Source organism: Lottia gigantea, assembly GCF_000327385.1.
Source record: "Lottia gigantea unplaced genomic scaffold LOTGIsca_266, whole genome shotgun sequence".
Classification (NCBI taxonomy): Eukaryota; Metazoa; Mollusca; class Gastropoda; family Lottiidae; genus Lottia; species Lottia gigantea.
The window spans coordinates 62,729-78,707 of NW_008708829.1; the positions used below are offsets into that span (position 1 = coordinate 62,729).

Genomic DNA, 15,979 nt, shown 5'->3' on the forward strand with positions numbered 1-15,979 from the left:
ACTAACAACAGACTATCTATGTTGTCGTCTCGATATATAACAGCTAACAACAGACTATCTATGTTGTCGTCTCGATATATAACAGGTAACAACAGACTATCTATGTTCTCGTATGGATATATAACAGCTAACAACAGACAATCTATGTTCTCGTCTCGATACATAACAGCTAACAACAGACTATCAATGTTCTCGTCTCGATAAATAGCATCTAACAACAGACAATCTATGTTCTCGTCTCGATACATGGCAGCTAACAACAGATTATCTATGGTCTCGTCTCGATATATAGCAGCTAACAACAGACTATCTATGGTCTCGTATCGATACATACCAGCTAACAACTGACTATCAATGTTCTGGTCTCGATACATATCAGCTAACAACAGACTATCTATGGTCTCATCTCGATAAATAACAGCTAACAACAGACTATCAATGTTCTCGTCTCGATAAATAGCATCTAACAACAGACAATCTATGTTCTCGTCTCGATACATGGCAGCTAACAACAGACTATCTATGGTCGCGTCTCGATATATAATAGCTAACAACACACTGTCAATGGTCTCGTCTCGATATATAATAGCTAACAACACACTGTCAATGTTCTCGTCTCGATAAATAGCATCTAACAACACACAATCTATGTTCTCGTCTCGATACATGGCAGCTAACAACAGACTATCTATGGTCTCGTCTCGATATATAGCAGCTAACAACAGCAGCTAACGACGGACTATCCATGGTCTCGTGTCGATATTTAGCAGCTAACAACAGACTATCTATATTCTCGTCTGGATATATAGCAACTAAAAACAGAATATCTATGTTCTCGTCTCGATACATATCAGCTAACAACAGGCTATCTATGTTCTCGTCTCGATATAGAGCAGCTAACAACAGGCTATCTATGTTCTCATATCGATACACAGCAGCTAACAACAGACTATCTATGTTCTCGTATCGATACACAGCAGCTAACAACAGACTATCTATGTTCTCGTCTCGATACATACCAGCTAACAACAGACTATCTATGATCTCGTCTCGATATAGAGCAGCTAACAACAGGCGATCTATGTTCTGATATCGATACACAGCAGCTACAATAATCTTAAAACATAAATTGGACTGATAATTTGAACTCACTTAAATATAACTTGAAAAAGAGACTTTATGTTGATAATGCCCCGAGCTTTTTCTACAATGGACCAAGACGTGAAAATATTCTTATAACCAAGATTCGTCATGGATGTAGTGAGCTAAAATCTGATCTACTCAATTATAACATAGTTGATGATGCAACATGTTCTTGTGGTCTATCAATAGAAGATGCTAATCATTTCTTTTTTCATTGCCTTTGTATTCTGAACAACGGCAAAAATTATTCGATGATCTCATTGATCCTAGAATTATTAGTTTAAATATTTTATTATGGGGTGATCCTCGTGGTAATTATGAATTGAACTCCAAAATTCTAAATCACGCAATGCAATACATAAACCAATCACATAGGTTTGCATAAGGCCAATGTCTTCTTTCACTTCGATGATTGACTGATGCGTTGTTCCTGGTTGATGTATCGTTCTTAACGGCAGCTATATTGTATTTATGTTACCTATCTCGATTCCTGTTAAATATGTTATGTGTCACTAAATTGAAATTATTGTAATGTAATCTTCCATAGCATGAAATTATTATTTGGAAAGGATTTTTCTAAGTTTATGTAACTTGCATCCCATCCATTTGTATGATCAATAAAATGTGTTAAATCAATCAGTGTATTGAAATGCCTACCGAAATCCATAGACTAGACAGGTGCTTCGATGATACTCCATGGCTTATAAAGCGTTCGATGAAGCCATCATCTCGTAGCTCGTCAGTGGAATTGTTGATGCCAATATTGTTAAAACCTAAAGCAACTTCTACTTGTTGGTGTAAATTGACATCGTTGGTGAAAGGTGATAACCATGAAATGACTATGTTGTGGGAGTCCACAGCCAACACCAAACGAACGACTACCATTCGACTACCATCCAACAAGAAATACCATGATCAGAACGAGTTTGAAAGAATGAAGGAGATCGAGTAACTCACGCCACACCAACCAGGGCCTAGTCTCACCGCCATGTCATTCGACCCGACCAGATCTAACGAATTATCTACAATCAAACCAACAACACAGCTTCATCCAATTTGAACCAATCCAACTACCAACAATTATAATATACAACTTTTATTAATTTATATTACCTTTAACATAAACCTACACCAACAATATAATATCAATTCCTTCTCAATAATTATAATATACAACTTTTATTAATTTATATTACCTTTAATATAAACCTACATCAACAATATAATATCAATTCCCTCTCAATAATTATAATATACAACTTTTATTAATTTATATTACCTTTAACATAAACCTACACCAACAATATAATATCAATTCCCTCTCAATAATTATAATATACAACTTTTATTAATTTCTGTTACCTTTAACATAAACCTACATCAACAATATTATATCAATATCAATTCCCTCTCAATAATTATAATATACAACTTTTATTAATTTATATTACCTTTAACATAAACCTACATCAACAATATAATATCAATTCCCTCTCAATAATTATAATATACAACTTTTATTAATCTATATTACCTTTAACATAAACCTACATCAACAATATAATATCAATTCCCTCTCAATAATTATAATATACAACTTTTATTAATTTATATTACCTTTAACATAAACCTACATCAACAATATAATATCAATTCCTTCTCAATAATTATAATATAAGTTCAAAAGTGCAACAGTGTTGTAAGTTGCGTTCAGAACTCCTGCCCACTTTCATTATTCCCACCTTTATCTCGCATCATTTGTTTAACAAAACCTTTGATAATATACACTCCTACATATATAACTGGGACGTTGACAAACCTAAACACCAAATTGGCTATTTTAACTTAATGGATTGTGACAATACTTTCGCTCATTCGTATAAAAATCTATTATTCATATAATGTTAGTAAAATAAACATCTGTACAAGTAAAACAATTCAGTAAATCAAAATGTCGTCCAAAGTATGGCGATATCGAGAGTAAAACTCAAAATGAATATTTTACAAATGTCATTTTGGTGTATTGAAAGCTAGTAACGATTAGTAGACACCACATATGATGGTGGTCCACTACATTCCTATAACGAAATTGGTAGTTATCAGTCAGCCAATAACTTTCATGTTTGATTGAAAAAAGTGCCTCTGGCTCTAGGCACTATCGTCCCCTAAAAGATTCCATCAAAAAATTTTATTAGTATTATCATTTGTAAAATATTCCTTCTTCTTCATGCTTGTATGGATTTTTATAGTCTCTAAATAGATCAAGAATACAACTAATATATATTGTAAGCTTGGACAAGCACCCTATCTATACAGTCCAGCTATTTTTCTTTCTGTCAGAGTGTTTCGAGAGTATGTCTAAGTTTAATTCCGAATCCACCATGTCTACATAAACCACCTTGCAACAGCTATGAGCGAGTCTGCGCCGTATTCAAGTTAAGCGACATATCTAGTGATCTGATTTAAAAGTAGAGGTAAAGGTAACTTCCGAAGGCTTGAATTTTCACTCACCAGCTACATGATTAATGGGAGATAACTCTAATCTTCTGAGGCTAATGCATTAATTGTGGACTGGCATTAATTCTCATTCGTGAATCTGGTTATTCTTTGGTCGAGTTCCTGTGCACTTTCCTTAAATACTTCCTATTAACCCCTGCTTGTGATTCACCTAGACCTAAATCAAATAGTAAAATTAGAGACCGATCCGTACTTTATATAGACACAGCTTTATGGAACAACAATCACTGGTTAAAGTTTTATGCAACGTTTCGCCTTGTCTTCCACACAGATAGGAAAAGACCCCTTCACCCTGACTACTACCGAGTCCTTGATCTCCTTATCGTCGCGAAAATACATTTGCCCCTTTCCTTCTGAAGACTGAGGAACCTTTGTGGGTCTCAGCATAACCAGATTATCTTTCTTTCCATAAAAAGTGACAGCTTTGCATGCACCTTAAGCTCTTGATTAAGACAAAAGAACGATTTCTCAAATATTACTGTTTAATTTCCATTTTAAATCATCTTACGAAACTACAAAATGGAGCAGTAGTTACAATAACATTATATTCCATATAAAGAACAAATTCATACACCGTCGAGAAGACGACAAAAATACAAAAGCTATTAAAATGGCCGCAATAATTAATGTTTCATCAAGCTGGCTTCCTTCCGTTGTAATCTGCAACTTAAATCTAAATATAACATCCCTGACATCGAAATAAGCGATCTGGTCAGGAGGGTGATAATAGATAACGCGACAGCATCTAAGGACTTACGTGGTTTTTGAACGAAATTTTGTAAAACCAAAATGGCGATTTCATGAAGCGAATTAAACCAATAGCATTATTCTCTCTCTGGAGTAACTTTCTCCTTCCTTACCTGATAATGATAATGAGTCCATGGCTGCCAAGCGTTGACGTAATCTGCAATTTTCGCGCGGCGAGCCTCTATTTATAGGCGAAGCGCTACCCGTGCTTCCGCGATCAAGACGTGAGGTCGACTATACGGAATGGAAGCGAGCTTGTCCGGATCCTGTCCGGTCGAATATTTCAATGTGATTAACATTTTACAATACTAAAATGTGCATAAAATAAAGCTTTCCTGGAAACGGAAAAGAATTTTAATTTAATGTAGTGCTCAATGTGAAAGAACACAGGAGTAAACGGACGTTTTCAGAGAATTTCAATTTATTTTACTTTGCAAAAGAAACATTTAATCTATAATATTTACAATGTATGTACGACAATGTAATTAGGCGTAATAATCTTTAACCGACTGACCTAATGCCCTTCTAACCCTGACCCTAACAACAACCTTCGTAAAGACCCGCGAAATTACTAGGATATATTATGCCTTAAACTGAATCTGGGAATTGATACATAGAATTGAAAAATAATAATCAAATTAAACGACATTAAAAATGTCCAAGTGAGCGACGACTCAAACAGTATTACTTCATTTGCTGTGTAAACACACAGAATTTCTTCTTAACGACTCTTGAATGTCGGTAATGTGAGGACGATTTTACATAGCTTACTCTAAAACGTTATTGTGCCAAAACTACTGCTGCTAAAAATGATAAATCCTGGATGTGACTAAATGACTAAATATGGAAATTTATATGAAATAGTTTTGTTAATGAAAGTTAAATACTTCTTTCCTGAACAACATCGTGACCTTCTTAGTTATTGTTTACTATGTAGTAAAGCTGGACTGAGCCAACAATATAGATGTATACTGCTTGTATGCTGGTAATAACCACCTCCACCTACATATTACAATATTACTTACAAATAAACCTACATCAACAATATAATATCAATTCCCTCTCAATAATTATAATAGACAACTTTTATTAATTTATATTACCTCTAACATAAACCTACATCAACAATATAATATCAATTCCTTCTCAAATTCAATGGCTGAGAAACAGCTATATCGAATGTGGCACACACACCTTTATGGTCTGAAATATTTTTCAATTACTTCAGAGAAATCGCAACATATGGAATCATTTGCCAGTATGACATCAATAAGGGTTGCTGATGAGCTTGTTACTCTAGAGGGCTCATTAACACAGTTCTTTAAGTTATTAGTTAACAAAATTTGGTGTAAAATCGCTGTTGTACTCGTTAGGTCGCCTACGACAAGAACATTGGTTGTGAAATCATATGCAGTTTCTATAGATCGTTCAAAGTTGGCCCAGAATAGATCATAGTTTTCACTATTTGGGGGTCTGAAGAATGTGCCTAGAAGATACGTAGTGTTCTGTATTTTGAATTCAATCCAAACACTTTCAATCTTGGGGATTCTAAGTCTAATCTCATTTTACAAGTGACATTTTGATTGACATATACGATAACACCACCCCCATAGGAATTTCTATCTTTTCGGATAGGTGTGTGGAAACCTGGCCATGTCAAAGATTCATTTTTTACATTATGATCTAAATGATTTTCGGTAAAGCTACATATTAGATTTTCATCGACATCTTCCTTAATTAAATTAAGTTTATGTCGAATACTTCGTACGCTAAAGTGAAACATAGAAAGTTTATCGCAAAACAATGGAGGGCCTGGATTTTTTTCGACATCGCCAGATCTGATCAGCAGAAGAAATAAAAAATCACAAACATATTTAGTTAGTGACACATGGAGGCATTGACTTTTTCCCAAACTTTTGTCAGAGTCTACAGCAATGAAGTTTTCATAAAAAGTAATAATATTTACGATACCTTATACTCAAATTGACAAAAGTCGGGAAACATAAGTATTGCATCGATGATTAACTGAAATTTGTTCCTTGGTGGCAGAAATATACAACTAAATAAAATAATAAACCTATTAACAAATTGAAAAAAGTGGTTCATATTCACAATTTTAGAAGAGATGAAAGGATAAAGTATATAAACATTAGCAATATGGGACATAATATGTCGTATGAGCATGGGAGGCTCTATGTCAGTTCAGTTATAAATCTTCGAATCAATGAGGTGGTAAGTTTTTACAAGAAGATGAAATTCATTGATATTCGTATCCCTGAAAATCCTAAATCCTACCGATATTTGGTAATCATTTTAAGAATTTACATATCAGATATTTTCATAGTAAAGAAAACTTGGTTTTAATATAGTACTGAATAAGTGATTTTAAAAGAGTATCTTAAAACGGGTTTTGACAAAAATCCTTCACAGTGAGGTAACCAAATTGATTAACACTCATTATGTATTAGTAATACAACTCTTTAATATAGTTCAGGGTTTAAAGTTAAAGTGACAATTTAAGCAAGCACATTTATATAAGCACATATCATATACAATCTATATATATAGACCAAATGAATAAATTACATTTCCATACAACTTGTTAATTTCGTATTTAGATTCATATTCTGATAATATCTAAATTTTACTCCAGTGTTGCTTTCAACCATTACTTTTCCGTTTGTGAACCATACATTTCTAACACTAGGATGTTTCCTTGCCTCATCCATTAGCCTGACATTGATACGAGTCATATCTTCAACAAAAGTAATTCCAGAATTTTTTAATCGACTCCTGACAAGGATGACCGTCTGTTTATCAGAGCGACGAAGGAAGCGGACTATAATGCCCCTTGGCTTCGATGACGATATTGGTTTACCCACACGATGGGCGACATCAACCTCAATATCTGCCTCGATTTTAAGGTTGTTTTTTTATTATATTTTTGACAATTTCGATGCAGTTTTCGTTTTTAGTTTCTTTGACACCAAAAACACGAATGTGAGGCTTTCGTGTATATTGTTCTAAATTATTTAAATCAGATTTCATTTCAAGTATAAGAACATCATTTTCAAATGACAAATACACAGAGTTGATTTCGTCGACGCCATCTCAATACACTATTAATAACAGTAAGCCATATTTATTACTGTTAACAAATATATATATCATACATTGAGTCAGCTATTACACAAGTAAGTCAGCATCATTTTCGTATAAAGTGTAACAGTTAGTTTCGTATAAATAATTAACCCTGTGAATGCACAATATAGTTATTGACCCATAAACAGCACCTACTACGCACCTTTACCATGGCTTGATGATCACCCAGATCAACCGTCAATCCAACCGACCAGACCAACCGAAGAAAGGTTATATAGAGACCGTGGAACCTGACAGAGAATGGAATGAAGTTAATTGTCACTATCTCAGTCATTTCTTAGTTTTCTAACAGTGAGACGCCACCACTTCGAGTTGTTTTTGAAGCTAATGCCGGTAGAAAGTCGCTGAATCATTGTCTACACAGTATTATTAACAGTACTGTAGTGTGATTTGCGGTTTATCTTATTTATCTCATCCAAGTGAATGATGTTATTTGTGTAGTTAATTAAAACTTCTATTGGAGAAAGTTTTTAATTATTGATAAAGTTACAGGTCCAATCAATTTTAAAGGACGATAGTCCAAAATAGATGAAAATAATTACAACTACAGCCAAATTATGACAAAGTTTGATTTTTTACCAATTCTAGTTATTTATGTCCAATGTGATAATTATTGTTTGTCATATTTCATTAATATGATAATTAAGTTAATCTTTTTCTGAGTGTGTTTCTTGTTGTCATGGAGGAAAAAATGTGGTTCATATGATAATAAACAGTTTACTTTGATGTGTTGATTCAGAAAACATTAAACAATGGCTTTGTTTTGAGTCAATAGAAATAAAAAAAAAATGGAAAATTATAATTGCAATATTGTATATTGTGCCAGGAAAAAACTTTGCTTATTAAAGGGATTGTAAAGAGGTTTTCCATCCTTTTTATGTGTATCGGGTTCATATTTGACTTCTATTTGGGACATTCCAATTCTTCGTCCTATGCCTGTGGTTCGTGCAATTCCAGAAAGAGTTAACCGGAAATGACGCAGCTCCTGCAAGAGAATTCGTTACCAACCCACCACCTTTCCTATAAACATTTTTTTTTATGTTATAAACTTTATCATAAATAAAACAAATCAAGACAAAGTTTTTCAATTTATCACATATGGAAACTGTAGACCTTCATCAATATCTGGTTCTTTCACTTTCTTTATTTCTTCTTCATTGAAAACAAAGTAAATTTTGTCCATTTTCAAGTTAACCCGATAGCTACTTCTTTAAAAAGGCAATGAGTTTTGACCTTCACATTAATAATTATTTTTGTACAAGATGAATTGAAGAAGAAAATAACTTCCTTTCTAGCTAAAAACAGGCTATATATGTTCTCGTATCGATACATACCAGCTAACAACAGACATAGGGTTGTCTCGATACATAGCAACTACCAACAGGCTATATAATATGTTCTCGTATCGATACATACCAGCTAACAACAGGCTATCTATGTTCTCGTCTCGATACATACCAGCTAACAACAAACCCTCTATGTTTTTGTCTCGATACATACCAGCTAACAACAGGCTATCTATGTTCTCGTCTCGATACATACCAGCTAACAACAGACTATCTATGTTCTCGTCTCGATACATAGCAGCTAACAACAAACCCTTTATGTTTTTGTCTCGATATATAGCAGCTAACAACAAACACTCTATGTTTTTGTCTCGATACATACCAGCTAACAACAGGCTATCTATGTTCTCGTCTCGATACATACCAGCTAACAAAATACTATCTCTGTTTTTGTCTCGTTACATACCAGCTAACAACAGGCTATCTATGTTCTCGTATCGATAAATAGCAGCTAACAACAAATACTCCATGTTTTTGTCTCGATACATACCAGCTAACAACAGGCTATCTATGTTATCGTATCGATACATACCATCTAACAACAGGCTATCTATGTTCTCGTATCGATACATACCAGCTAACAACAGCCTATCAATGTTCTTGTCTCGATACATAGCAACTAACAACATACTAGCTATGTTCTCGGCTTGATAAATAGCAACTAACAACAGTCTATCTATGTTCTCGTCTCGATACAAAGCAACTAACAACAGACTGTCTATGTTCTCATATCGATACATAGCAACTAACAACATACTATCTATGTTCTCGGCTTGATAAATAGCAACTAACAACAGACTATCTATGTTCTCGTCTCGATACATACCAGATAACAACAGACTATCTATGTTCTCGTCTCGATACATACCAGCTAACAACAGACTATCTATGTTCTAGTCTCGATACATAGCAACTAACAACAGACTATCTATGTTCTCGGCTTGATACATAGCAACTAACAACAGACTTTCTATGTCCTGGTCTCGACACATACCAGCTAACAACAGACTATCTATTTTCTCGTCTCGATATATAGCATCTAACAACATACTATCTATGTTCTCGTCTCGATACATAGCAGCTAACAACAGACTATCTATGTTCTCGACTTGATACATAGCAGCTAACAACAGACTATCAATGTTCTCGTCTCCATAAATAGCAACTAACAACAGACTATCTATGTTCTCGTCTCGATACATGGCAGCTAACAACAGACTATCAATGTTCTCGACTTGATAAATATAGCATCTTACAACAGACAATCTATGTTCTCGTCTCGATACATGGCAGCTAACAACAGACTATCAATGTTCTCGACTTGATAAATAGCAGCTAACAACAGACTATCAATGTTCTCGAATTGATAAATAGCAACTAACAACAGACTATCTATGTTTTCGTCTCGATAAATATAGCATCTAACAACAGACTATCTATGTTCTCGACTTGATACATAGCAGCTAACAACATACTATCTATGTTCTCGTCTCGATAAATATAGCATCTAACAACAGACTATCAATGTTCTCGACTTGACACATAGCAACTAACAACAGACTATCTATGTTCTCGTCTCGACACATAGCAGCTAACAACAGACTATCTATGTTCTCGTTTCGATACATAGCAGCTAACAACAGACTATCTATGTTCTCGACTTGATACAGAACAGCTAACCACAGACTATCTATGTTCTCGTATCGATACATAGCAGCTAACAACAGACTATCTATGTTCTCGTCTCGATACATAGCAGCTAACAACAGACTATCTATGTTCTCGACTTGATACATAACAGCTAAAAACAGATAATCTATGTTCTCGTATCGATACATAGCAGCTAACAACATACTATCTATGTTCTCGACTTGATATATAGCAACTAACAACAGACTATCTATGTTCTCGACTTGATACATAGCATCTAACAACAGACTATCTATGTTCTCGTCTCGACACATAGCATCTAACAACAGACTATCTATGTGCTCGTCTCGATACATAACATCTAACAACATACTATCTATGTTCTCGTCTCGATAAATATAGCAACTAACAACAGACTATCTATGTTCTCGACTTGATACATAACAGCTAACAACAGACTATCTATGTTCTCGTCTCGATACATAGTAGCTAACAACAGTCTATGTTCTCGACTTGATACATAGCATCTAATGACTTAAATTGCTAATACAGCCTCTTGAAAACCTAATCATTAATAAATCGTTATATCAGTCTATTGTCGATAAGAACTGGGTAATTTGTTATAAAAATATGAGTTATATGACTGCACTAGAGCACAACAATCCTTTTTAAAATAATAATCACAACAAAGACTGTACAAATGTAATCTGTATTTTTTATTTTCTGAATTCCTACTGAAATACTTTAGTCATTTTCTTTACTTCATATCATTGAAGTCAGTTAAAATAACAATTTTTAAATTGTACAGCAATCAATAATAAGAAAATTGATGCATGTTTCTTTTAACGCAGAAAAGTCTTGTCACTATCTTCAGAATTAATTGTTTCGTATCGTCAAGTCAAACCGAGGAAAATGTTGTCGATATTGTTGAGGTGTATGTTTATATTTGTAATTGGTGAATCTTTTGAGATAATCACTAAAACTTATTTCTCTTTCTCAAATGACCAACTGTTTTCAGGATATTATGATTATAGAGTTTTACCTGGACGGATACGATGTGCACAATCTTGTTTAGCCGATGACGTATGTTTTGGTTTTGCGTATCATAAAGGGCGTCAGATATGCTATGTTTATAATCAGTTTCCACATTCACCAATAGTAGATGTTGGTATGGTTACGTTTTTACCCGAAGGTAAAGTTTGATATTAAAAACTATTTACACCGTTCTACCTTTCTCCATAACTTCATCTAGCATTAGTAGAACACTGTTAATGAACACGTGTTCATAATCTTCAACGGAGGTGCTGAAACTAGAACTGTTTCGTGTTCATAGGCGAAGTACAGTCACTATGTTAATCACCACGTTGAAAGTTAAATCATGTTGATGAAATAGGCTGGACACATAGAAAAACAAATAGAATTTCGGAAATCTTTTCGTGTATAATTTACGACGTATTTCGGGTTGCGTTTTGCGGTTCAGATTGTTAGTACTTGGTTTATTTATTAATAATGATAATAGTGCAAACGACTTTTTGAATTGTATTAGACTGATGCTCAGAGGATGTATAAAGCTGATCAATGTTACAAGCATCATAAGACAGGAAGTGTCCTTTCAGGTCCCACTTTGGCAGCAACCTCTCTCATGTAAGAGTTGAAGATGTAATATATTGATCATTGTAAAAATGAAGATGTAATATCTTGATCATTGTAAAAATCAAGATGTAATATCTTGATCGTTGTAGAATTTAAAGATGTAATATATTGATCATTGTAGATAATGAAGATATAATATCTTGATCATTGCAGATAATGAAGATGTAATATCTTGATCATTGTAGAAGATGACGATGTTATATCTTGATCATTGTGAAGATGAATACTACCAATTAGAGTGTTTCTAATGAAAACATATATGAAATTGTTGACTGATTTTTCAGGTATCTCTTATCAAGTAGAAGTAAAAACAGGAGATGTAGTTTACGCAGGGACCGACGCCAAAGTTACTCTGAGAATTTATGGTAGTCTTGGAAATACAGGTCCTTTACAACTAGACCAATCACTTAATCACTCTGATCCGTTTGAAGTAAACTACACTGATACTTTTATACTTACAGCTGCGGTCATAGGACAGGTAAGGAAATTAGATAACCATAGAAATAAAGACTGAACATAAAATATGTTCTACAAAATTTGCAGCAGGGTTTCACTTGTATTTCTTTTATCTTATCTTAACACTGTTTTTATTGGTGTTTATTTTTATCGTAAATTTGGGTGCTAATGTAGATTATAACCACCTTCAACCGTTGATTTTTATACGCCCACATCTCTCTATGTGGACGTATATTGTTGACACCCCTGTCCGTCCGTCCGTCAGCCCGCCCGTCCGTTCTTCCGTCAACATTTGCTTGTAAACGCTCTAAAAACTAGATTTTTTTATGGAATCAAATGAAATTTGGTAAAGAATCCATTTCCGATTCAGCATATCTGAAATATGTTCGAAAGATGAATTATCGACTGTTGCCCAAAAATGCCTCTCACTTGAACGTTTCTTTGAAATCCCACACGTCTATAACTATTTGATTTAAATTTTTACTCCTAGAATTTTGGATTTCTAAGAAAATGTTTGACGTTGTTTTGAATGTTGACAAGGAAACACTTATTGTTAATATCATACATTATTTACATTACTATTACTAGTAGATTATTGACTGTCTGATTTTAGATTGAAAGAATTAAAATAGAACATGACGACTCCGGCTCTAGTGCTGGGTGGTACTTAGGTACAGTAAGTATTGAAATACCATCTAAAGGTCGACGTTATGAGTTTGTGTGTAATCGATGGTTATCTAAATCAGACGATGATGGAGCGATTGAAAGAGAATTTCAGCTAACTAGTTCAAAAGGTATAACATTATGACATTATGAATATAACATTGTGGATATCACAGAAATTTCATTGAAACAGACTAATTAGATGAACTAAAAAAAAAACTACAGAGGAAACGCCTTTTCTTAATTCACAAACTGTAACGAAGAATTGTGAAAAATTATTATTTTGACTCAGAAGTCCAAGACCACTATGCCCTTATTGCAAAGTTGGTGAGCGCCTCATAATAGAGATCCAAACTAATCCTATATTTAATTTATGCTTCAGAATTGTAATGCACGTGATAGGAAATAAAATCAACTGTCAGACGATTATAACCAATGGAGTGGAAGGTCGATAACGATGCATTTAACTTACATTATTAATAAAAGTTGTATATTATAATTATTGAGAGGGAATTGATATTGTTGATGTAGGTTTATGTTAAAGGTAATATAAATTAATAAAAGTTGTATATTATAATTATTGAGAGGGAATTGATATTATATTGTTGGTGTAGGTTTATGTTAAAGGTAATATAAATTAATAAAAGTTGTATATTATAATTATTGAGAGGGAATTTATATTATGTTGTTGATGTAGGTTTATGTTAAAGGTAATATAAATTAATAAAAGTTGTATATTATAATTATTGAGAGGGAATTGATATTATATTGTTGATGTAGGTTTATGTTTAAGGTAATATAAATTAATAAAAGTTGTATATTATAATTATTGAGAGGGAATTGATATTATATTGTTGATGTAGGTTTATGTTAAAGGTAATATAAATTAATAAAAGTTGTAGGGAATTGATATTATATTGTTGATGTAGGTTTATGTTAAAGGTAATATAAATTATTAAAAGTTGTATATTATAATTATTGAGAGGGAATTGATATTATATTTTTGATGTAGGTTTATATTAAAGGTAATATAAATTAATAAAAGTTGTATATTATAATTATTGAGAGGGAATTGATATTATATTGTTGATGTAGGTTTATGTTAAAGGTAATATAATTAATAAAAGTTGTCTATTATAATCATTGAGAGGGAATGATATTATATTGTTGATGTAGGTTTATGTTAAAGGTAATATAAATTAATAAAAGTTGTATATTATAATTATTGAGAGGGAATTGATATTATATTGTTGGTGTAGGTTTGTGTTAAAGGTAATATAAATTAATAAAAGTTGTATATTATAATTATTAAGAGGGAATTGATATTATATTGTTGATGTAGGTTTATGTTAAAGGTAATATAAATTAATAAAAGTTGTCTATTATAATTATTGAGAGGGAATTGATATTATATTGTTGGTGTAGGTTTATGTTAAAGGTAATATAAATTAATAAAAGTTGTCTATTATAATTATTGAGAGGGAATTGATATTATATTGTTGATGTAGGTTTTTGATAAAGGTAATATTGTAATATGTAGGTGGAGATGGTTATTACCAGCACACAAGCAGTATACATTGATATTGTTGGCTCAGTCCAGCTTTACTGCATAGTAAACAATAACTAAGAAGGTCACGATGTTGTTCAGGAAAGAAGTATTTAACTTTCATTAACAAAACTATTTTTTATAAATTGCCATATTAAGAAGAAATATGGTATGTTTACACAGCAAATAAAGTAATACTGTTTGAGTCGTCGCTCACTTGGACCATTTTTAATGTAGTTTATTTTGATTATTATTTTTCAATTCTATGTAACAATTCCCAGATTCAGTTTAAGGCATAATATATGCTAGTAATTTCGCGGGTCTTTATGAACGTGGTTGTTAGGGTCAGGGTTAGAAGGCATTAGGTCAGTCGGTTAAAGATTATTACGCCTAATTACATTGTCGTACATATATTTTAAATATTATAGATTAAATGTTTCTTTTGCAAAGTAAAATAAATGGAAATTCTGTGGAAAAGGTCAGGAATCGGACGAGACAATATTTCGATTTTAATATTATATCTTATTATTTAGAAATACGGAACTATTTTTTCGTCGTCGGTTTACTCCTGTGTTCTTTCTCATTGAGCACTACATTAGATTGAAATACTTTGTCCGTATTGTAAATTGTTAATCACATTAAAATATTACGATCTGGGCAAGGTAGCTTTCATTCCTTATAGTCTACCCCCGTCTTGATCGTGAACGCTATGGTGTGAGGGTTTCTTTAGACCACATCTATGTATAACTAAATACCAAATATTAATCACAGACTCTCCGCAAGTAAATAAATCTGCCAGGACTTGGAATAAAGCAGCTCAAAAAAACCGAAAGCTTGTAGACACTACAACGCATTTTCCAGACGACTGACCTTCTGAAGAATTTTCTTCGTTGCACACTGAAGTCTACATTGATCCCATGAGGTGCAGAATAAGCAGATCCCAACACCCTCTTCATTTCATTTCCTTTCTAAAATTAATCATGATTCATAGTGAGGGCTATCGCAATGATTACAAGAAGAAAAGGGGTACTGTGGGGTAGGGTAATAAGGGCAATATGCAGCGCTTGAATTTAGAGGATGACATGCCAGATATTGA

At 33.1% G+C, this 15,979-nt stretch overlaps 1 protein-coding gene across 1 annotated transcript in view; it reads left to right on the forward strand.

The window, feature by feature from the left end:
* Positions 1 to 15,979, forward strand: part of LOTGIDRAFT_144836 (hypothetical protein) — a gene marked incomplete at both ends in the record, with an annotated part of 65,091 nt that overhangs the window by 24,387 nt on the left and 24,725 nt on the right. Inside the window, one exon of the mRNA XM_009056169.1 lies at positions 13,296 to 13,459. Within this exon, the coding sequence (XP_009054417.1) occupies positions 13,296 to 13,459 (164 nt within the window). The remainder of the gene's footprint in view (positions 1 to 13,295; positions 13,460 to 15,979) is intronic.